General features: G+C 39.9%; 1 protein-coding gene across 5 annotated transcripts in view; it reads left to right on the forward strand.

The window, feature by feature from the left end:
- Nucleotides 1–25,915, forward strand: part of mdga2a (MAM domain containing glycosylphosphatidylinositol anchor 2a) — a 351,098-nt gene that overhangs the window by 238,055 nt on the left and 87,128 nt on the right. For 3 of the 5 annotated variants that reach the window (XM_034699300.1, XM_034699303.1, XM_034699301.1), the window contains exons 7-9: nt 4,496–4,692; nt 9,928–10,063; nt 10,293–10,562. In XM_034699300.1, the coding sequence (XP_034555191.1) occupies nt 4,496–4,692; nt 9,928–10,063; nt 10,293–10,562 (603 nt within the window). The remainder of the gene's footprint in view (nt 1–4,495; nt 4,693–9,927; nt 10,064–10,292; nt 10,563–25,915) is intronic. The other 2 variants (XM_034699302.1, XM_034699304.1) reach the window with 1 other exon arrangement.

Here is a 25,915-nt window from a genome sequence, read left to right on the forward strand (position 1 = left end):
TTTTCTGAACAGCTAAACACTCCTCGCAGGAGCTTTAATTCAAAAATACATGGGGGAAAGTTTTCTGGCAGACTAACTTTGGCAGTGAGCAATGACATCCCCAATTCTTATGTTAGCTGTTGGTTTGACAGACAACTGGGAGACTCCAGGAAATCACAGCTTCCCCACTTTGCCAAGAACATAAACCACTTCAGTCATGTGTGGGTGAGATGCACTGAGCTTTTGTTTTAGTATGACATGTGTTGTCACTTTTTACACAACCCTCATCATGAATATTGGTGTTCCACTTTCAGATATCACATATGGGATGAATGCGCCTCTCCCTGAGTTCTCTTCTCTCCCTCCTTTTATCCCCCAGACAGCATAGCAGCACATGAAGCTGCTCACGCTCGTATCTCATGTCTCAGAGAATGATTTTCAGTTTACTGTGATATCTCTGTTACACAGGCGCCATCGTCAGAGTGGACTTATTGCAGAAATAGACGCACCATGCCCTCACACACCCTCCAAACACATCCATTCAACACCACCATCACACTTTTGTATGAAGCAACAGCTGACACCAAATAGATGCAGCTGGCTGGAGCTAGTTATTGTGGAGTGTAGACATGAGATAGAGGTCACTGTTGCCAGGGGGGAGAGAGATGGGGGGAAAGGAAATGTTCTGACAGTAAATTACATGCTAGATTCACATATTCCATCAGAGGCGTCCACACGAGATGGATGTCATATATCACACATATAGCTTGTTAATCTTTTGACCCTCAAAAATGAAAAGCATTAAAGCACACCATGCAGCAGTTACCATCTACATCATGTCTTATTTCTGTTGTATAATTTGATGTACTTACACATCGTAAATTGATGTTGTTGTGTCTACTTTCTGTACATATAATGCATAATAATGCAAGGTTATGCCAGACATTGAAACATGTATGTTGGGCCCATATCTATCATTTATCAGAGGCCTTTATTTTAATGCAACTACAATGTATATATCTAAAAGTACCACACAACTTCACTGCTCTAGAACAGGTGCCTTTTATAAACACAGATCTGGTCAGAACACATTATAAGAGCTGGAAAACAAATTCACCTCTCACTCTTTCTTTTTTATGTGGAGGTGACTCTTTTTTGAGTTACTTTTAAACTTTTAAAATTGAAGCTTGAAGATGAGGTCCTTCACAGGGCAGCCCGGCTAGTAATAACTTTTCTAATCGCGTGTGCCTTATGCTCAAATTTCTAACACAAAAATCCACTAAAAGAGAGCAAGTCACCCTTTTTTTGTAGCAAGTACCAGAGACAGCTTCTGTACAGTATCATCACCTCATTAACCCTGCATCTGGATAACAGCAAATTAGAAGCTTTTATATGCTCTTCACCCTCCTTTTGTGTCGTGTTTCTCTCCAACCGTGCCCCCTACTCTTCCCCCGCTGTCCATCGCTGTCCCTTTGGCACAAAATAAAAGCAAATTGCTTATCTTGGACATAACAGGGCCTGTTTTACTCATCAAAGACACTGCATTAATGTCATTCAGGTCAGCTGCTCCCGCTGGTAATCAAGCTGGGACTGTGATTAGGCAAAATTAATCGCAGGCCTTTTTCGCTCGTGGCTGAAAGCCTGGGAGCCTGATAGGTGTTCTCTTCCCAGGTGACTTCAACAGATCAGGCACAGAGAGTGAAAGACATCAAAGCCGAGGGGAAGCAGAAAAAAACTTGCATTAGATTATCACCCTTGAGACAGCCAGAAAAAAGGTGTGTGTGTGTGTGTGCGTGTGTGTGTGTGTGTGTGTGTGTGTGTGTGTGTGTGTGTGTGTGTGTGTGTGTGTGTGTGTGTGTGTGTGTGTGTGTGTGTGTGTGTGTGTGTGTGTGTGTGTGTGTTTCTGTGTTCAGGGGTAGGTGGAGTGAGATAATGTGTGTGAGATTTCACGCAGGTGTATTCTTTTTTTTTAAATGGGGGGAGGGGCATGAAAGAAAGGAGCTGAGGTTTGATGTGATAATGAAGCACTGTCTTTAATCTTGATCTTCTCTTTTATCCAGACCCCTCACTGGTGTCTATTTGTCCAACAAATGTTTAGTTAGACCCCCAAAATATAAATCTGGAATACTAACATTGTCAGAGTTTAAGGAGATTGTTGATAAACTTGATGCTGCACCTGTTTTTTTGGCTGTTTCTTCTTGTCTTCTGAGACCTCTTGACTCACACACACACACACACACACACACACACACACACACACACACACACACACACACACACACACACACACTGCAGCTGGAGTTTTCACATCCGTGTGTCATGCTGCCCCGCCCCTGTGTCTTAATATCAGAGAAAGCCAGAGCTTTGAGGCCTGTCATGCTCGGTGGGAGTGAGCGGGAGTGATGCTAAGGTTAGAGCGCCGGAGCGTTTAGCTGTACATGGGCCGATTTACCGGCCTGTGAACCCATAAACCTGCAATTACAAACCCTAACAACTCTGGCGCAGGCGGCCTGTACACCGTAGTTTTCCTCTGGGCTCAGGGATTTAAGCTTCACAATCAGTCAAGCGTGACTTCTGAAGCTAATTGCACCAGAATGACACACACACTCACAACATCCTTACGGGAGAAAAGACTGATGGTGGAGGTGGAATTTTGTTTGAAATTCATCAAATTTTAATCCAGTGCGTACATTTCCATATTTCCATATTTATCTCTTTGAGCTCCTAGCATCCACTTCCTCTCTGCATATCATTTTGGCCCTATTAATAGCTCAAACTGCTCCTTACCCAATACACAAACATGTAGAAACACATGCACACACTCTTGTCACCACAAGGAAAAAAAGACAACCTCCTATCAGGTCCGACATTCAGAGACACATGTATCCCAAGGTAGATAGAGCTGTCAATGAATCACTCCACATTCCTGCCACAGCTGCTAAATTGACTGTTAGAGGCAGGAAACAGATGAGGGGGGAGCTGGGTAGAGTCACAGATAAGATGTAGGATTCATACTCTCCCCGTCTTCTCTATAATGAATCAGTGTATTTACTTAGAGCAATCTGCTCTTCTAAAATGGCCGTGTGATCGTTCTGTCTTCTCCGGAGCATTGTCACCCCCGCCCCTGTTTATCCCACCCTCCCCAAAGGTAATTGCTCTTACCTGAGACACTGTAATGGATCCTGGATGAAGTATTGACCGCCGCTAGATTTTGATTAAGGGGCTGTAGGGCAGAACATGTCTTTAATGAAACTGAGGAATCAGCATTCTCAGGCTGGCGCACTAAGGCTGGATTCTCTGTGCTGTGGCCCATGGGCTCCTTGATTAGGACCTGATCCTCTGCGAATCCAGGGATGGGCCACAGCCAGTGAATTAAAAGCAATGAATTCATCCATTAATAATACCTGAGGCTGGTGTAGTTTTTTTCTCTGGAGGCTTATGATCATTAAACATTTGGGTATTAATTTACTGTAAGCTTCTTTAACTCTCACTTATGTATTCACACAGCAGTTCATGCAATCACTCTATCACCAACCTTGTTGCTCAGTCACTGCTAAACCCACTCACTCATGTATGCACTCAATCACTTCTTTTTTATATGCAAAAGGTTAGCCTTTATCAGTTTGAATTTTAGCAGGAGGGGTAACTTGCATTATCTCCTCTCTTCCTCTCCCTTAAATTGCCTTTTTTGCTCATATAAAAAACTGATTGCATCTCGGATGAAGATGAAAGAGAAACAGCTAGCTCCCCGCGTTCTTTGAGCGTGCAAATGGACATAATCTAAAAGGCGAGTATTAGCATGCTAAAAAGACACCACAGCTATGATGAACACCATTTGCCAAGGCTTAATGCAATAGCCGGGTAAGATGATTAACTTTGAATCCATTTAATCAACCAAAAGCGCCTTCTCAAATAACCAACTGTCTAGTGTTGGGGTAAAAAACTTCTCTCAGATCTCTCTGGGAATGGTTTGAGGAACAGATGTGTCAAATCACTGAGTGCCCAAATCAGAGCACAGGCTGGCCAAACATTATTCTTTGAAGTGACGGACATCAAACATGATTTAGTGCACAGTATTTGTCATCCTCGCTCATGTTTGAAGCTCTAAATGGACTGCGACTTGGAACACATAGCTGCTCTTCCATTGACTGCGTAGTGAATGTGCCCTTGGGCTGAATCATATTGACTTAAGTAGTTTAAGTGGAGGGCTTCTCACCTCCTTTCATATATCGACCCCTCTGTGCATGCTGATAATCTGCTCTCCTAATGCAACAAGAATCCTGACCTTTTTGGACAAATCGTTAACCACAACACAGACAAGTAGATCAAAGGAGATTGTACTAATATTCCTCATAATGTAAGGATTTAATATGTAACTGATTTCTCATGAAATATGCGAGAAATGTGTTCCGACTAATCAATTCATCCAAGACATCTCCCACTCGTTTGTCAATTGAACAACTCATGTAAAAGTGTTTATTGACAGCTCCCTCCTCTGCTTATGCTCTCCTCACAGACCTTGACGACCCCATTGTGACGGTGCACCAGAGCATCGGGGAAGCTAAAGAACAGTTCTACTACGAGAGGACTGTGTTTCTGCGGTGCGTGGCCAATTCCAACCCGCCTGTCCGCTATAGCTGGCATCGTGGGAGGGAGGTCCTGACGCAAGGCTCTGACAAGGGAGTGGAGATTTACGAGCCGTTTTTCACACAGGTAAGACAGAAGCAAAGTGATATAGGTGAAAGAATCAAATCGGAGACAAAAGCAAGTGCTAAAAAAAAAGATGTATTGTTTTGTTTACATGGATGAACGCTTCAAAGATGCCCCCAGTTGAATTTTGACGAGTCTGATATTGGTCTTCTGTGCTATCTGTCATAAAGACATGCACTGTCACCCTTCCCCTGTCACCTTAACAGAAGGATAAATCTATAAAATCATATTCACATGGCAGACATTTTCCCCGGACATCTCACTCAGGATTGGAAGCCAATATACCCTTATAATATGAAAAAGGACAACATATTTGATGTCAGCAGTATCTGTCAAACTAGACCCATTGTAGATACATACTGTATCTAGTAATCATACAGTTTTAGGAGTTAATAGAGAACATACTGTTTATAAGAAGACATTTCATGTAATACAAATGCTCCATTCTGCTGTGCAAACGCTCATCTAAGATAAAGTGATGTGTGCAAAAACATGAACCAGATACAAATCACACTGTGGTTTGTTAAACTGGGTCCAACATTTTTAGTGGAAATGAGGACACATGCATGTAAATAATATCTCCGTAGTCAACTACCAGTGTTGGACAAGTTAATGAAAATTAGTCATTAATTACATTTGCTTGTTGTTACTATCAGCAGTAACTGAATCACTAACTGAGTTACTGCAGTGTAAAGGTTACTTGAGAAAGTTACTTTAACGTTATTCTATATGTTTCAATAATAATATCAATATACGTTACCTCTATGTTCACTGGTATTTTGTTAATTATTTCTCTGACAGCTGCAGACTCAACAGTTAATAATGAGAAGCATGGCTTCAACAACATACATTACATAGTCCATTTAGTCCTCCCTGGCTGACATTGTGGAGTTGGCTGTAATTTAAAATCAAGCCTTGGCTGTTTCAATGGGGTGGCCAATGTGAGCTGCACCTGGGTTGTTGATTCTTGAGCTTAGTAGAAGTATGTTGTTTCGTTAGATGCTATTTTTTCACCATATTTCCATGCTGATGTAGGTAGAGAATGACTGATCAGTCAATTGGCCGATTAATTGGGCCGATAAATTGCATTTTTTAATAATCTGCATTGCCCAATGCCTGCACTGACAAGGCCAATGTTACTGTCATCTTTTCTATAAGATAACACTTTTTTTTTCAGCCAATGAAAGCAGTTCGATTTATAAATTCTGATAAATATCAGTCATGTTTTGAAATCTATACCAAAACCCAACACTTATTTATTTCTCTTTTAATTTAATGATTAACAGACTGAATTTGTACTCAGGATAAAAGAGATATTGTTACAAATTCAGTCACTTATATATATTCATATATTCTTAACAGTTCTTGACAATAACATGTAATGCTAACTGTCTCAGATTGTCAAAAGTTTCATCTATACAACGTTGAAAGCAGCTTGTAGATCATGAATTGCACTCACAAAGAAGACAAAGAAGCATAAAGAACCGTATCGTGTGCATACAAATGAAACGTTGCATAAGTAACATTGCAACATAAATCACTGATGTTAATTAAATAGCATAGGATATTTAAAATTCAGAAGATAGATTATCTCCATGTACACATTGCTTACTACCGCTCAGTTAATGTGTGAACCTCTGGACAGTTCTTGGAGGAAACTCTAGGTTAGTTAATTGATCAGACGTGTTTAAGGCTGTGGATAAATCTAAGAAAAGAGCAACAAGAGTTCTTTAGAGTCAATGGCATTTATGATGCCAGTCAAGATCTTCATTGTAAGTCATTGCAGTGATTGTACATAAGATAGAACAGGAAAATAGTGTAGTCTTAGCTGGCTAACATGTTAGTTAGCAGTAAATTGGATGCTGACTAAAGCTTTTGTGACTTAGCTCAAGTTGTTTTAAATGGGTTATTAAAGATGTAATTTTATATAATGGGTCAATAAAATCCCAATTAATTGGTGCCCTTTGTCCCTGAACTTTTTCACTTTCAGTTTCTTAATCTCTAAGGTTGTTAATTAATAAAGAGGTGGTTAAATGTTAATCATTTGTTACATTAATTTGGAAATGTACAATATTTTAACGGCATTTGATTTTCCACTCTGATCATAGCATTAGAGGGAAATAACAGACACATGAATATTTTGAGGAAGTTGATACAAAACAGAGGATTTTAAAAAAAGAGAATAAACCTTTGAAGGCTTGAGCAGACGTGATCATCTTGAGCTAAATTTTCTGAAGCTTTTTTAGACGGCACTCTCTCCAATTAGGAGACACTCTCAAGACCAACTTCAAGCCGTGGCACCCTTCTGTGTGTAACTAAAATAAACAAGAACATTTTGTAACAGCTAGATTGAAGCAGCAGAGCAAGTTTACAATTTGTCTATAACGTATTATTCATAAAAAAAAATGCTCTCATGCTGTGTTACTAGGATATTGGTATGACTATGTTTTTGTCAATATGACTACTAATAGGAAAGAGAGCTATTAGATTCTGTGAGCATTTGTACAAACAAAAGATTCTGTTCAATGCTTATTATTTCTAGTTTAGCACGTTACATACATGGAGGCATTGTAGTGCCGTAAGCAGACACCACAGGTGTGTTAATGATGCCTTTCATCAACCTCTTCTGACAATGAGGGAGAGGTGTAAAACATGTTGTCACAACAAACACACTTCTTGCATTTTCACAACAGAGATGAGTAGGCCACAGCTGCTAATAAATGAATGCACATAGCACCGAAAGGTAGCATATTCGTACATAAAACCCTGTAATAATAGTGTCATTTATTTCATTTCTTTATGTGGGTTCATTGGAAGTGATAGTGAGCAGCACTGGGATGGTGGGCTTTTTTTCTCACAAACCCTGACACCACTCCTTGCTGTGCTCTGGCACAGCACAAGTTGTACTTATTAATCCAATATTAGTTTCCCTAACCCAGTTTCATGAAGTTAAATGCTTTTTGGAAAATTCAGACAGTGAAAGAAAGAGACTGCATAATCAGTTCTTAGAACTGAGTGGATTTTCTCTTCAATCTGAAAAATTGAGAAGCTTTTGTTCTGAAAAAGCGATCTTGTGCAGTCAAGAAAGAACTGATTGAGATTGTTCTTTCACTTGTGAGAGAATCATTGAGTTTAAATTGATGGATTTGAATGCAATTTGCATGTTGAACTGGACAGCTGAGAGAATGGAAATATGTGGAACAGAAAAAAAACATGCAACAAAAGAGTGTTAAGAAATGGAGGGAAAGAAAATAAGGAAGTTAAAAGATGTCCAATTTCTAATTGAGTGGCTGAGCAGCAAACTGGACCTCATCCAACACTTTTTCACTCTTTTCCATCTTACTCTTTGTGCTTCTCTTCTCCTTCTCTTGCTCCATCACCCTATCCTCTATTAAAGCTCTAATTGGGACAGAGTAATATAGAAAGCAACCCAAATGCAGAGATTAGCTTTGTGTGGGTGAAACACCAAATAAATCCTGACTAAACTCTTGGTAACTTCCTCATACACATTTCTAATTTCATTATATCCCAACAATATGTCAGAACTTGCCTGGAACATATCCCAACAATCAAGTTACAGATTCATAGCTGACCAAAATGGAGCCTGCAGGGCTGAGCTGAGTCCATCAGTGCGCAGCCAGACCTCTACATTGGTCTGGCACATTTGTGAATTAAGTCCATCTCTCTTTTTTTTCCCCTCCCTTTATTTTTCCCGCTTCACTCCTTGGCAACTTTTTTTAGTCTACGGAATGTTTTATATATTCCCACTGATGCTGTAGAAATGCAGTGGTGGCATTTCAAACTCTGTACGGGAGAACAGCTTTACAATTAAGTAAGGCCCTGAGCTGCCATTATTGTGAAACCCTGTCCTTTCTGCTGTCTGTTACTTTCTTCTCTATAATTTCCCCCTCAAAGTGCTGGAGAATAGGACAATTATCACAGGTGTAAAGGAGCCATTTTTCATCTCTTGTCAGATTGTCACGTCTTTATAGTGGTCGATACGTTTTGATGTTTATGACTGGGTTTGATGTTTCCTTGCAGTGATATTCTCTTTGAGCATGTTGTGTAAAACTTGAGGAGGTATCCATTTAAAGCCCATTAAGCAACATATTATTATTCATGTCACTTCTGACATTTTGTTACAGCTCTTTTGTTCAGCTTCTTCACTCATTTTCTCAGTGCCTGTGTAGTCAATGCTCTTCCCTGCTGCTTAAATGAAATAAGAACAATTTGCTTTATGCTCATCTAGCTGGTTACATTTCATATTCCCAAAGAGAATCATTTAAAACACAAGAACAGATGTGGAAGAAAACTTTTTTCTTACCTGATAGTGACAATACCCTCCTCCAAAGTTTCTTTGCCCTTTACCAACAGCCACAAGTCCCACTCCCAAAAGCTCTGGTGTACTTTAGTGTTCAATCTTTTCATCAATATAGCCATCAATCCCCCTGTCCAATTCACTTTAATGTGTTTGTCCTTTCTATTCCTTTCGCTGCCCCTTGCATTTTCCAAATAGATTTCCCCCTCCATTCTGCCCTCTCCTGCTGTGAGTGGAGCTTGCACTTCAAAAATCACTGACTTCATGTCTTCATATCCGCTCCAAAGCAAAGGAGGTGACCAGGAAAGAAAGCAAGCAAAGTGTTCTGGTTGTGGCTAATCTGACACAATTATGTTATCTGTGGACATGTAAGGGTTCGATGGACGTGACTTGCTGTCATGTTGTGTGAACTGCCGCAATGCATGGCTGATTCATGTTTTAATCTTCCTCCTCCCCCTCTCCAACCCAGCACCCACATTCTGCAGTCAGTCAGATCAAAAGGTTTATTTCCTCATGGTAGACTTCTGGGCGGGACTCACAGTTTGACAGACGCGGCATGAATCCAACAAACATTCCCATTTCTCTGGAGGGACCCCCCACTGAGCTCGGCCATATTTCTGTAACTGAATGGTGAAAATACTGCAGGGCCATTGAATGGAAAGTAATCCATTAGGCAAGCTGACACTCAAGATAGCAGCATATTCTTTAGAAGGGTTTTTACAGTAATAATCTGCGCTACCTTTTCTTTTCATTTTTGGCTTCATTAAAACTGTATAAATATTCATGTTCTTGACCTTTTGTTGGAGCTGTTTGGCCTTTGTCATCCTTCTTCCACTACCTTGGTTTTTGCATTTCTTTTACTTGATTAAGCTGATGTTTTTGCACATATTTGCATACCGTTTTTGGTTTGGTCTGAGCTGCAGGGGGAAACGAAGATTTTGAAGCTGAAGAACCTGCGTCCTCAAGACTACGCCAACTACAGCTGCATTGCCTCTGTGAGAAATGTGTGTGGGATCCCTGACCGCAATGTCATCTTCCAACTCACCAATAAAACAGGTACTGAGAGATGAGTTTTGCTGAAATCTGTTTTACATTGATATTTCTTTTTTCAAGTAGATTTATGAAAACAGCTAATTATGTGAAAGTGTTTTATCAAATAAACTGAGAAATAACAGCAAAGAAAATAGACAGATGAAGTGATGTGCAGTCTTTCAGCTGTCATAGTTGCCAAAGTTGTTCATCTCCTGCCACTCTATCTAAGACTCCATGCTCTCTTTCTCTGCAGCCTCCCCATCCATTAAGCTGCTGGTTGAGGATCCTATTGTGGTGAATCCTGGACAGACTGTGTCGTTGGTGTGCATCACCACAGGGGGAGAGCCGCCACCCTTGCTCACCTGGGTTAGCAGCAACGATAGCCTCCCACAAAGGAGCGTGGTGAAGGGGGGTACACTCACGCTGCCAGCCATCAGCTCGGATGAGGCGGGGGTCTACAGCTGTGTGGCCAGCAACAATGTTGGGAACCCGGCAAAGAAGTCAACCACCATAGTGGTGCGAGGTAAGAGGACAGAATTAAGTAATTCAAGAGTAATATACAGGTGACAACCTCTGTTTTAAAAATGGTGCCAATGGGGAAGTGCAAAAACTGCAGTACCCCAAGTGTCTGATTCCAGCAGACCCCATTTTAAAATGCCATTTTTTACAGCTGAGTTAAATGTGTTTACAGCCTGGTTCCACCAACAGTTTTGGTTTGAATACCCCATTTTTCTATACATACAGTTTTAGAGATCACCCATTTAGAAGATATAAACGCTACAAGTTTTGCATAATTGGAGGCATGGCTGACAATACCAACACTTGGCTAAATTAAAGGGCTGAATCAGTAAGCTAAAGGCACCCCGCAACTTCACCTCTTTGCCTCTTGCTTCGAGGACCAAAAGTAAGGTTCAAAGCTCCACTTCAGAAACCAATGGATGATGTCACAGAGACTATTTTGATATCTTATACAGTCCTTGTGTCTACAATAACTTAGACCATATGATGACACGCTAATTTATTATCATGTTTTATGACGTTATTAGCTTGAGCAAGCTAGCAAACTAACTGGCTTGTTTGTTTACTTAATTAGATTAGCTACAGCAACAAAAAAAATGAAACCTGCCCTATTCATTCTTCATGGATATTTTCTGAGAACATTTAGAGAATCAAAATGACATCAATGTAACTATGACTTAACCAATGAAACACTGCTGCTTACATTTAGTCAGCACTTTGACACTATGTGCATTTGTGGGAAGCAAATAATGCTAGCTGAGAATACAACCAAACATGTAAGATGCCAATTTGGTAGCATACGTGGTGAAGCTTAGGTAAATACCATCAGGGGTTGGTTTATATATATTTTTTGTGTCCATACACAGCCTCAGATGCTACTTACTTGATTTAGAAACATTTTGACACTGACCATTTCTCTAGCTACCAGTTGCTAGCGGGCTATGGGATAATGATCAGGAGTGGATTTTTTTGGCAGGTGGAAGCCTTGGAAATTGTCACAGATGATACTGATGCATAGAGGAGTGTTGTGTCTGGTGTTAACTTCATATCCGCCATCAATTTGGTCTATTTTTCAGTAGTAGTAAGTTCAATCGGGCTCTGCCTGTCTATTAATCTGTTGCTTTTATTGTTATATTCTTTTGTCTTCTCCCTTTGAGCAAAATTAAATCTTCTAGAACTTTTTATGCAGAGGGATATTGAGGATGCTGTCCTCTTAAGTTTGCAATGGGAACTGTGTTAAGCGTTGGTTATGGTGCAGTGCATGGTTCATTTTCATGGACAAGCTTTAAAAATATTATATATTTTTTAAAATGTTTTAATTGAGTTTTAATTGTCACTGGATAACATTTTTTATGATAGTTCAAACAGACTCTTGAAAGGGTAAATTGTGAAGGAGAAATTCCCTGAATTACTTTTGACTTAACTCTTCAATCATGCAACTCAATAAAAAGCACTTTCAATGTCAACTGATCTTTGATTAAATATTTGCTTTGACTTTCCTTGTTCAGGATAGCTTAAGAAAGTTCACCTTGGTATTTGTACAAGCATTCTCCAACTGAGCTAAGCTGGCACCTTATTTAAAGTTGATTATAGATTTATATCAAATGTATTCAAAGTATTGCTGAATTTTCTCCAGAAACATTGTATTTTTTTTTTCTAGCAGTTAAGCCATACACAACACACAGAGTAGTAGATCTCACTTTTATTGCTGCCTCAGCTACTTAAATGCAGTCAAGGACAATGCTGGAGGCAAAAGAGTATGAAACCATTAGTTAAAATGCACTGATTCAAAGAGTGTTTAACACCATTTTAATGATGGCAGCAGGGAGAGGGCCCTTACTGCTTGTTTGGCCATTATCAGAGGATTATTTATTCCAAGCTGCATCACCTAAGCAACAAAGAAAAGGATTTGATCTTACTGTAGCTCATTAAAGACACAAGTCTTTCCAAGTGCTACTTTTTGTAAGCTTATCTTTGACAGAAGTCTATAAATGTTGATACATACAGTGAAGAGCTCACTTCATCAGGCATGTGTTTAGTACAGTAAAATGATGAAATGAAAAAAAAAAAACACAACTTTAAAGGTTAATACTAAAGACAGGCAATTTTCGAATCTGCAGAGAAAAGCTGTTTTGATATTAGACCTTCACAGATGCCACATGATGCACGAGCAAATCGACTTTCATACTCTTGAATTGACTGCTATTACTAAGCTGGAGGATTAAGGCTGGTATGTGATTAGGCTTTCATCTGTGACATAACAGAGGATCCTAATGCCCTGAATGTGAAACTGCAGGAACCTCTTCCAGATGAATAGAAAGACGCATTAATTAGTTATAGCTTTACAAACAACATGTATCCATGGGATGATCCAAATGTGAATTTTAACTTTGGGGAGAACAACATGCACACACACAAATGGAGCACATTTGAATCAAAGTTTAGCATTTTGGCTCAGAAAGTTTCTTACAGTTTCCTCCTTTCATCTCAGAGATTATGCCACAGCTCCATCATCAGGTTGCCTGTTTGGAAGCATTTATTTATGCAGCCATAACCTTCTGGGGATGAAAATAAAATCATCAACAAATCATTTCTGATGCCCCTCCTGACAGATAAGCCCCTTCTCTGAATCGTGAAAGTGCCCATATATTTGAGGACTTATAAACTGAGAGGCTTACATCAAAGGGAAGCCGTCAGGTGTCCCACGGCAGAAAAATAAGTCAGAGCGCACTCACAGCAGGCAATCGCTGCAATAAATATCTCAAACTATCACCGAGGTGTCATACATCAAGAGCTGACAATGGTTCTCATATGGAATGCTGGCGAAATATGATCAGACAAATTCATCATCTTCCTTAAATATATATATGCTGTCTGAACACACACACATTGACGTGTCAGGTTTCAAGGTGCAGGGCTTTACTGGTTAAAAGTTAAAAAGAACAATATATATTATTCTGTTTGACTAAATGTCATGCAGGATACTTTGCTGTTTATTTGCCCTGCAGGGCTTTGTGAAAAGAACAAAGATTTCAACTCAATAGCAAGCTGCTACTAAAAGACTAAGTGAGGAATAATGTATCATGAGCAGGTGGTTATGCAAATTAGAATCCCAGCAGAGTAAGCAGGACCCCACGGCAAAGTGAGGGGGAGTTGTCTGTCCCTGAAGTGATCATTTGCATTACCACCTGCTCACTATCCATTATCCCGCTTATTGCCTGCCTACCAACTAAAGCTATAAACAAGTTGACACAAAATATTGATTCAAAGATGATATTGATTTAAAAAATTGGGATTTTTATCACAGCTTAATAAAAAGCAGTCCCCCTGGTTCCACAGTTGAACTCCCATGGTAAAAACGTCTTATTAGCCTATTTCCAGCACAAATAATTTAATTAAACTGGACATTTTAACTGAAAGTAGATTTATACAAGATGAATTTGACTTCTGCAGCAATGTTTATGTTGACTTCTGTTCTCATTTAGCACTCCTTCTCTGAGCTTTGCAATTGATATAACTTTAAAGATAAATGAGGCAAAAGTCAAAGTTTTTATCATTATTGTTATTACCCCTTGAAGTTTAAGGTACCTTGCAGCGATCAGCTACTAGAGATGCACTCATCAGCTCTGCTGCCATTGTCTGAATTACTGGACAGGGTCCATTATTAAAACACCCTCTATGTTGTTTTGCCAACCCATTTAGTATGCAGAGGTGACATGTGTCAGACTCCTTTGCATGGATTGATTTGATATGATGTGTGTAATCAGGTTGTCTCTGGTGTCACCTTTTCTACTGAGACTGAATTAATATTATTATTGGGTTTGGACCAATAAGGAATAAGTATTTACACAGCTTGGTGATTAGTAGAAAGCTCAGTAATATTACATATTGGCCCTTAACATGACCCCTTTTATAACTGCTGTATTTCTGTATTGAAATAAAACATGGGAAATTATGTATCTGGTTGTCAAGTTTCAACAATAACCAGCCATTGTGGAGAGATGAATATTGATCAGCAGTATTTTCCTCAAAAACATCAAATCTGACTTTACTAAAGAAGAAAACAACAGAAAATGCAGTCAGACAGGATGGAGTGAAGAGACATTCTGTAGCATTGTTATCCCACATTTTGTATAGTCTGCTATTACTCCAAATTTACCCAACGGAATCTATAGACTTCTATGAAAAAGGGTTGACTTTATAAATCAATATCTGGGGTGGCAGAGTAAGAATCAATAAAAAGAGAAAATAAATTGGATAAAGTCTCTTGAGACTCTAAAACAATCACTCCTGTTAGTGCAGATATGCGATCTATTTATAGGTACAGTCACCCAGAGACATTAAGAAGTGATATATATGGCATCTAATCAACACCAAGACTCAGTTCTACATGTGTCATGCAGTGCAAATATTTAAATTAATATGTTCAAATACCTGATCAATTAAACCCCATCAACGAAAGATGTTGAGTATTGTTGAAGACTTACTCAAATGACAACTATGTGATGTGAAGACAAGCAAAGCATTAGTGTTGTCAAAATCAATAAGTACCCTGCAGCAGATGGTAGTCAAGACAACTTTGTTTTTCTTAATTTATTCTAGGACTTCCTGATGAAGTATGAAAAACATTCAAAGTACTGTCACACAACTCACCGTGGCAACAGGATCGCTCTCCTGAGTCTGATGAGCTGTCACTAACACCAATGCAATTTAGAGATTAGCATGCACCAGAAGATAAGAGTGGGCAGTTTGGCCAAGCATTAGTACGCTACATTGTTTATAGAAATACGTAATGGTTTTCAATTATTTCCTGCTGCATGTTAACCATCGCAGCAGTTATGAAAAGCAGGGTGAAATAATTGAGACGCTGTGATACATGCCAGACTTATTCAGAGGCTTGTTCCCTTTTTGAATTGTAAAAGAATACAGTAGGTACATATGAACAGCCTACAAAGTATTTGTATTCTGCCCCACAACTGACTTTGTAAAACCAAACCATAATACCCATGATGCACCCTGTTTTTGGAGCAATTTCTCTCCATTGTTTGTTCATGCTTCTGCAGCATGTCGGGGGCACATTGTCACACTGATGCCTCCTCACTGAGTGTCACGTTGCATGAAAACACGCTTTCGGCGTCTCCGCATATTAAAGGGGCTGGTTTGCTGGGTGGGTGGGTTGGAACGGGTGTGCTAAATTTCCACCTTGAGCAAGAAATTTCCATCGCAACGGAGGATGCTGGATGTTTGAAAATAGAAACAAAGTGATGTTTATCTTCTTTGATTTTAACCTCGCCCCATGTTGTGTGTTGTTGTTTTTTTTTAAGAACTCACCATGACAAGTAAAAGAAAGGATTTGTCATGCATTCTGAACAAGTGCTTCTGATTATGAGTAGTGGATATAGGATGACCTGTGATACAGACTGTGATAAAGACTTGATAGAAACTCAAAGAATAGCGATCCCCTGAAGTTGTGTTTTTTTTTTCATTATTCAAAAAGAACAAGACTTGTAAAACAAGAGAAGTCAGTACAGTACTTTCCAGCTAAACGTCCCTACATACCCATCCATTGCATAAGCCTGTTAGAGGGTAAATCTTTAATTAATTCTTAATATAAATGGAAATATGGAGATGGTGACGCATTTTAGTAGAATAATTTACATGCTAGTCCTCTGAAGTTAACAGGTATGCATCCCAAACTTGTCTTTGGTGTTTTTGTACAGCAATTTCCTCTCAGCCAAATGAAGACCTTGCACCTTTGTGCACATGTATCGCACTGCTGGTTGTGCTGCAGCTGAGACTGTGGACTAGTCGGTGAAACTATCATCATGACCCATATTTTTTGTGGATCTGTTTTTTTTCCAAGATTTTCTGCATACATGTGAAACTGTAATATTAAACACTGTATATGAGAGGTAGTAAAGGCGTTTACTAGTAAGTGCCGCTACGCCGGTGACCAAGGTATCATTTGTAGATGTGACATAAAAAGAAAGGTTTAAAATAGCATCTATAAGAGTGTTAATACAGCTTTTCTCTAATGGATGATGCTGTGAAAGTGACCAAAATGTGTATGCACAATAGATCTCTACCGTTTAAATCCCGGCTCTAATTATTAAACTGACTTCAACAATTTTCCTGAAATATCTGACATAAGTTGCTATCAGCCAACACATGGACACAGCTGATTTAAGTGGTGGGCTGAGGCAGGTCAAAGCTGGTGGAGACTCTCAGTCAGAGGGTTCTATAGTCCTCTTTATCTCTCCCATTATCTGGTTTGAGATGCCTCTTAAAAGGGTGAACAGTCAATGCATGAATGGAGCCGAAGTGGGTTAGGTGAGCTTGTAGTGCCCTGGATGGATATGGTCTTCTTTACTTCACTCCCCTCTTGCCTCTTAGCACTCTTAGCATGCAAATTATACATTAATTCAATCATACTGAAAGTGTACATAAAATCTTTGGAATAACTGCCATGACTGTAAATAATGTAAAAAATGCGGTGTAGTCACAAGAATTGAATTCATGCCCTATGCTGTGTCATTGTGCCTCAGTCATAATCAAATCACGAGGAAATTAAGATAAACCGTTGTGCTTTGTTTTCCTGGAATTCTAAATACTTTTTCTCCTAGTGCCTGGTTTTTTAATCAAAGTTATTGTAACATTCATTCCAAAAATTGTGTTCTTCTTCAAATTGGGTTCGACAAAACCACACTGTAGAGTCGCTCCACTGGCAACTTTTCACTGATGTGGTACTTTGAAGTGAGGGAAAAATGAAAATTGAAAGAGGATAAGCCAGGCTCGAGGCTAGAGCACAGGCAGACCTTTAGTTGCTCTTTGTTTGCATGCATGCGTTGGTGTGTGTGTGTACTTGTGTGTGTGTGTGTGTGTGTGTGTGTGTGTGTGTGTGTGTGTGTGTGTGTGTGTGTGTGTGTGTGTGTGTGTGTGTGTGTGTGTGTGTGTGTGTGTGTGTGTGTGTGTGTGTGTATGTCTGTGTGTGTGTTTGTGCACAAAAGAGAGGCATCAGAAGGAGGTACTGAGTGTCTATCAGCATGCATACACACAAATACTTTTCACATACATTTTCAGATGACTGTTACCCAGAGTTTTAGAGCATTTCGACGGGTATCCCTCATAAATAGACAAGGAAAATACATACTGCATCTACTAATGACTCATGTGTGTTCATGTGTGGGCAAGAAGAGTTAGGGCTTCAGCATTTAGAATTTCAAACCAAGCAAAAAAAAACTTGGTCATCTGTCTGTGCAGACGTGTTGATATTCATGTGCATATGCTGCATGTGTACATGAAATACCAATAGATTTGCTGCTGCTGCTCTGAGTCAATTCTTCGTGTTTTGCAGGGTCACTCTGTAGCCTCATCGTTTACTTTCTCAGCTCGTACCCCCTCAGCTCCAGTCCTTGAGAAGCCCTCTCAAACTGCTGCCAAAGGGGGGGCGCGTGTGTATGAAAACACACATCTCTCCCCAGCAGATGGTAGTTACTCCGGCCATACTGTCCCACCAGCCAGACTGCGTTCCAGGGCTTGGCCGTCTCCATAGCCGGCCCAGCAGGCTGCTGGCACCACATCTCCCTGCTGACCAGATCCTTTTTATGGACTAAGGGTCGGCAACACGTCTTCAAACGCAGGTCAATACGCAGAGTCCTTCTGCCACTTGAGTCCACTCTGTTCTCCACGAACCCACCAGTTTATGAAATATCTGCAGCGACAATGCAAAGATACTCTGTGCTGGTTATTACGCAGCTCAAATATGAGTCGGCAGCTCTCAAACGGAGACTTGGTGAATTGAGACAGAACTGTCAGTAGATGGTGTTGAAATGGGAGGCTTGCTTGGCATTCTAGTCGCCACATCTCCTCATGTACTGTACATACAAGTTGACTCTTAGCATTTGTTCTCTGTCTTTTTTCACCAAGCAATGTCTTCTCCTTCTGTGCGATGTAGAGGAATGAGCTTTGCTGTAGCTTTCAGACATTCAAAATCAATTGGTGCCGAGTTGTCGTCCGACTTTCTTGACAATTCCTCAAGGAGTTCCTGACAAATTCAGGTATGAAGCTTTCAGGTCTCAGACATCCATCATTCTGACCTGCTCACGTATACACAAACGATTCTGTGCACACATTCAAGCCTCCAGCACAAAGTCAAACACACAGGCTACCAAACACAGTTTGTTACGCTGATTAGAGGCTTGCTGTTATTTATAGGGAAGCAAAATGCAATCTTTTTCAGCGTGAGCTCCCCGCTGTTGATGTTTAGACTGTTTGGTGGGGGAAAACAATCATGACGGGTCTTGTAAAAACCTGGCTGTCAGCATGTGAATCAACATGTGAATGACCCTTATCAAATTTGCTCTGGAATAAATTCTGGTCCAAAGCTGAATACATTTCCATTCATGAATGCCAGATTAAATGGCTGGATGGCCAGAACTGGCACAGTCAGGCTGCTCTCTTGGGCTGCAGCCCTGAGGACTGTCTGTGTGTGTATTTGTATGTGTGTGTACATATGCATGTGCCTGGTTTTGTTTGTACATTCTGTGCCTGTCTGTGCATGTGAGGCCTTTTCAACATAAATTAAAGCCGGAGGTCAGACTGAAGGTTGAGAGGCGGCGATTAGGACTCATTTCCCACCAAAGAACAGCCATGTGTGTGTGAATGGCTGTGATATTGTAAATGTGCTGATGCATGTGGAATGTGCTGGCACTAATATGAAGTAGCATGGGGTGATAATAGGAAAATAAAAGGTGTTTGGATGGCTGTACGAGTGTGTGACTGAATGCCTGGTGTTTTGAACCCGTGCTAATGCCCGTGGTCCTTTTTTCTGTGTTTAACCTTGAGCTGAGCAGATGAGGCGGAGGAGAGCGGCAGAGCGACATCCATCTGGCTCTGAGAGATGAGTTCAGCTTCACATGATGATATTTCTCTGCAAGAATGAATGGAGAGCGCGGTGTGATTCCTGCCGAGACATAGACAGGCAGCACTGACTGAAAAATGAGATGGACTGATGGTTAGGCAGGAAGATAATGATTCAGACACGTCTTTTCTCTCGAGCAGACAAAGGCAGAGAGGAAGCAAAAAAAACACACAAAAAAACACATTCAGAAATTTTTTTTCCTTTTTTTTGCAGTGTTGCTGCTCACATAACTGATGCCATTGGGTCTTTGTCATTATATACGCTTGTACGTGCGTGTAACAGTCAGTATGTCAGGGCCGTGTGTACTTTTGCCCTGCTAAGAAGCTCCCCTGAGGTGGTATTGTAATCCTGCTGTGTGACATGAGCACTCTGTAGAAGAAGGCCTCAACCCGGGCTTTTCTCTTTGTGTGATTATCTGTGCTTTTCATGTACAGGCCACCCATTATTCCCACAGGCTATTAAAGCTATGGAGAATCAAGCAGGCTGGCTGCAGGCGGAGGTACTCAGTTTGTGGTTCAAAAAACTGGAGGACATTGTGGAAGTGTAATGTGTACGGTAATGATCCAAGAGAATGCTTTGAATATCCGCTGCATCATTGAACTGCATGCAATCTCCCAGGCAAAATAGGATGCAGGAGACATGAGATGCAAATGTAAGCTCTGCTCTTGATATGATATTACCATGAAAAAAGGGAGCTTCTGTCCTGTATAAGTGCCACTACACTAAATGTTTTTCTCCTTGGCATGCTGCCACAGTCGTGGTTCAATGAAAGGAAACTCTGATGGTGATAAAAAGAAACCAGCTTCCGAGATCCATCAATAATTCATGCAGATTTTGTTTGTGTGTATGTTAACTTGTGTATTGTGCCCCAGCGCCTGACGCCCGTCGCCAATAGCTGAACTTTCTACACTGTTGCCTGACACGTGTTTTTATTTTATTTTGCTGTGCTCATGAATCCCTGCTTTATTAAGCATCTAGCAAAGAAACGATAAGACTATGCTTGCTAACAAGGTTTTTTTTTGTGAATTAATCCTGCTCAATACTCATACAGAACACACAATAAAGATGATCTTTACAAAGTCTGCAGAGTTCTCAATTTCTGTTGCATTGCAGAAATTCTTTAATTCGACTAAAGCCTTTCTTTCTCTTTTTCCTTTCCAAAAGCAAACATCTTCTCCAACAAAGTGATCATTTATCTACATGAAGGTTAGCATGAAAGCTCATTCTTGACACTAACCAGAGCTTTCAATCCTAAGCATGAAGTCCGCTAAACACTATTACTAGTCAGTGAAGTTAAGTAATATTTCTAATATTGAGGCCTGAAAAAAATGTAAAATATTGTAGCTAAGCTGTTGTCCAGCCACCCACTATTAGCTACAGCTATAGCTCCTATTAATGACAACTGCCTTAATGCTGTAATGCTCTTCTACCGGGATGTAAACAAACACAGATGACAGATTGCATCTCGTAGCGCCACTCACCTGAAGCAACATGTAACCAGAAAAGATACATGGACTTGTACGCAGGACTGAAGGCTGAAGTGCTAGCTCTGCTAATGTTAGCCACATTTAACAAACCAATGTGACATTGTTGAGTTGTAGAATCTGTTTGACTGTGTTAAATAGACTGTGCTAGTTTTTGATTGTTTTCTGAGTGTTCTTATTAGGATTTAAATTAATGCGTAAACAACAAGGAAATTAGTAGCTTTAAACTTTGAAATCAAAATCACACCAACTTTTCTTTAATATATTTTCTATCTGAATAATCATTTATTATTTTGCTCACTTATGTGTCTTTCATTCTGAGAAGTTAGTTAGTTTAGTATTATTTGATGCTTTAAAACTGGGTGTAATGCCATGATTCATAGCTCTGTTGAGATACTGCTCTTTTGGTGCTGTGTGTGCCATGTTAACAACATAGAGAAGAAACAGTAAGAGAAACCGTAAGGAATACGAAAACAAGAGTCATTGAATGTTCCATAACCATGCTCTGCTTCAAAAAAAAAAAAAAAAAGCTGTGGACTGCATCAACCTGATTCAGAGATCGTTCCCACTTTATTGGTGAGTTTACATGTGTGTTTTGGTTAGCTCAAGAGGAGGGTATTCAATAATGCAGCGCCACCTGCTGGTCGGTACTGCACCGACCTTAACTCCACACTATCACTAGTACGAAATGTCAATGATCAATGCAGGGGGATAATGTGGCTTCACTTTTGCACAACTGGAGAAGGTAGAGACGTGTCATCTTTCTTTCTATACAAGCCATGGTCTAGTCCCTATTTTTTTAAATGATTAATGATGAGCAATATAACTTAATGTGGGATTGTTTTAAAAACCTGAGGAATGCTGGGAAAAACTCTGAATTGCTGCACATGCCACTGCACCACTCTACAGTTTACTCTCATTGGTTAAGACCATACATAGAAACAGAAGGAATCATCGGAGCGGGAGTGACACCTCTCCTCAGTTGTCATAGAGATGGATGTGAGCTCCCATGTCATTAGATCCAGTGCAGTGACAGCTGAGAAAACTGAACTACCAAATTGAAGGTCCAAAAAAGTAAAAAGCAGGAGCCTAGTTTGCCTTTTAGTTGTTAGACTTATACAAATATACTGATGTTTCTCACAGGGCTTTTGTAGTAAATTACACATGCAATATTGTGCCTACCGTACTTACTGTGCAGCAGCCCATACTTATGTACAGACTCACTTCCTCTTACTGTATACAGAAGTACTCTTGTAAGATATTAATGATGTTTTGAAAAGTTATGTAACAGTAGTTGGGGACTTCCACTTCCAGAGTAAATGGGAAAGTTCTGTTCCCGAGCGGAGCCCTCTTTAAAGATTCATGTGACTTCTGCAAAGAATTGGTTATCACAAAATGTGGTGGGGAGAGTGACAGCTCTGCATTACCTGATAAAGTCTACCAGCCTTGTACTTCTCACCTCACTCTCTCTACACAGCCTCCTTTTTTAAAAATATCTCTGGTGTTAGATTTTGTCCCATACATAAGAGAACAGGCACCATTTGAGTCACTGCAGCTGTCCTGCAAAGTGTACTACAACCAGGTGAAGCATTGCCCACTTATCTCTTATGTACATAAACGTGGTCAATTTACAGGAATGCCCACTTGCTGTTCAATATTAATGGTTTGAAAAAAATGCAGGAAAAGGACGTCTGGATTTAGAGGAGAAGGAGGAGGCGGGAAGGGAACCAATTCTGAAATATGCATGAGTGCACACTTGCAGGCACTGGCGATTCTGATGTGGAACTGCAGCTCTGAGCGGAAATGAGGGAAGGCTGAGTCACCATGAGGAGAAGTGTGGGAAAGTGACCATCATGATTAAATCAGACATTCCTTCTCCCAGTGCAACTAGAGGGATGAGATCTTTAGATGTGGAATCTCATTTTAAATCTGTGTGCAGGTCATGTGTGCAGTTCATTTTCACATACGAAGGAAACTTTTCACCCTGCACAGCTTACTTTTTTAAGAAAAAAATAGACACCACAGTAAGTTTATTTTCTTCAATATCCTGCAAATGATCACTCAAGAGCGAAACTGAAATAGTTCCCAACATTGTACTTTAGGTGAGAAAGAGGAGATTGCTGTGATTCAGTCACTGCTGTGATTTTATTTTTTAAAATCAATGTTAGCCCTGACGCTTAGTATTGAAACGTCTGATCAGTATGATAATATAGCCAGTCTCCGTGGTGTGCTTGTATTATCATAGATATTAAAAAATGGAGCACAGGCACTCGGGTCAGTGTGGACTGTAATCTGTTCTTCCCTTATGTCAGGAATCACTTCCAAACTTTTTAATCTTAGAAGTAGATGAAGTATATATCAAGCAGCAACCTCCGGTCTGAACATATGAGTCCAATAAGGAAGTGCTAAAAACTGCAGTTCATCGAGGATCCTCTTGAGGCTGGCTACGGAAGTACCGAAAACCACATACACACCAATTCAAAAAAGCCGATCTTTACAGCAGAAATAAACATGTTTACAGCCTGGTACAAAAGATGAGTGTAGTCTGGATAGATCATTTCTCGATACGGTACGGGGGTGATTTTTTCCATAACGCGGTAATTTTGAAGATATTGAGATTACGAGTCTTCCAATGAGAGGCACAGCTGACTTGATTGACAGGCGGGAACACTGTAGCTGTGGGCTAGGAGGCTCTAACTCCGCCTCTTTACATCACACTGGCTCGACAGCAGCAATATGGCTGCCACCGACGATTCGCCTAAAAACAGCGCTTCAGAAACAGTTGGGTGATGTCACGGATTCTACGTCCATATTTTATACAGTCTATGGTATATATATGTTTTCCGCTTTCAATAGTTGGTTCGTAGTCTGGTCAGTTTTATATTCTAGTTTCATTTTGGTATAAGATTATATCAGTACACACAGCATTATGTCATGTTTGTGCTTTGAGGAGACATGTTCATTATAGCTCTTTCAATAAGATCAATGATTCATAGATGTCAACACTTTAAGGTTTAAAGCAGACTTTACTACAGTTCATTTCACCAACCAAATGTTTTTAAAGACAGCCTACCTTGATATCTACCCAGCCAGAGGTCCTCAGTTAAAATTTGGGGGATATGAAGTGGATAGCAAGAAAGGATAAAATCAGCCAAATGATGAGCACTTGAGAATCAAAGCCTTTTTTGCATTTTTTTTCAATTGGTTAAAAAGGTCCAACCCTGTTTAGCAACCAAACTGTTTGTGTTTTTTGTGGGTGTCTGGCAACAGCTCGAAGTAAATAGCCCTGAATCAAATTTCATACTCATACCTACCTGAAGCAATAAGTTTGCTAATGAGCAAATTGTTCCTTAATAGCCTGTGGGGTGCAGTTTAGCAGTCAGGTAAGATTCATCAGTTACTGGTGCACATGGATAATTTGTTTAGCAGTAAATAAATGAAGAGATGTTGGGATGCGTGAAAATATTATGCAAAAGTTGTAAAAAAATATTATTCAAAACTTGTAGAAATGCATTCCACAATAATCAGTGTATCTTTTGTATTGTTACATCTGCGATTTTCGACTAAAAAATGTTTACCAGAAGCCTGGTAGTCAAGTCCTTGAGAATCATGCATTCATTTCCTCTAGATCAAACTCCTCAGGATTGATCTTCTAGGCTAGCTAAATTAAATCAAGCATATAGGTTTATATTTCCCCAGTCACTAAAATGAACACATTTCAAATCACAATAAAGTTCAGATCATGTCCAATTTTGCACACTACCCATTTTAAGCATGGACTGTATATAAAAAATTGACGTAGTATCAGTGACGTCACCCATCTGTTCCTGAAGCGCTGTTTTGAAGCCAATTGTCAACTGGTGCCACATTGGAAATGCTGAACACAACGTAACCTAGTCTGAGCTAGTGTGAGGTAAAGAGGTGGGCCTTTAGCCTTTTAGCTACAGGGTGCCATGCCCTTATTAAGGCAAAACTTTTAAGTTTAATATCTAAAAATAGGAAGTTATAAAAAAAATCCTCCCCCTGTACAGTGTGAGCCGATGAACTGCAGTTTTTAGCACTTTTGTGTGGGCATCATATTTTCGGACCAGAAGTTGCCGCTTGTTTTTAAGTCCTCTGTTGTTTACTTACTACCAGCCTGTATATAAAATACTTGATTCTGGTTGGACAGTGGTCATACATTTTCAAAACAAAACTACAAAAAAAAGGGACAACTTGATCACATACATCATATCAATTCAATCCTTGCAAACGGGTTCTAGCACCTCTGCCTTTTACACTGTGGGGAAAATGTTCGTTTCTATTTCAGGCTGGTCCTGGGAGTCAGGGAATAATGACACGCAGGAGGCACAGATGTTAGAGCAGCATAAGGAGCTACAGGGCCCAGACCATCTGGGAAAAGAAGAGCAAGAAATTCACCTCATCTAAAAGTTACCTTCCACAGAAATGTTTAGTTTAATGTAAATAAAAGCAGATAAGCAGACTGATATTTTAACTGTGCCCTAAACTGAAACGTTCGGTTTTATGTAAGTTTGTCCCACAAGGAGGAGGATAAGAATCCATTGCGATAGAAGCATTACTGACCATATGGGAGGGACTATTTTTTCAAACTGTATTAACAAAGCATTTTGAAATCAATAAATTCATCTATATATCAGTGTGACATGTCAACTCCTTCATGTCTTTAGTTAGTAGCAAGGTAATAGGTGGGGTCTTGCTCACCCTGTTAGGATTCTAATTTGCATAACCACCTCTTTACTATACCTACTTCCTTCCTTGATTTAGTTATATCAGAAGTTCAAGTACATTGGCTCTTTTATGGCAAAAGAATGTGAAGTGAAGAAATGGAAAGTGTAAAATGTTCTTCTCCGGTTTGGAGGATAAATTGCATCTCTTACAGAAAGCTTTAACAAAAATTGAGTGGATTCTCAAAGCACCTGCTAACCTTATAAG

The sequence above is a fragment of the Notolabrus celidotus genome, chromosome 13 (genome assembly GCF_009762535.1).
Source record: "Notolabrus celidotus isolate fNotCel1 chromosome 13, fNotCel1.pri, whole genome shotgun sequence".
In the NCBI taxonomy this organism is placed as follows: Eukaryota; Metazoa; Chordata; class Actinopteri; order Labriformes; family Labridae; genus Notolabrus; species Notolabrus celidotus.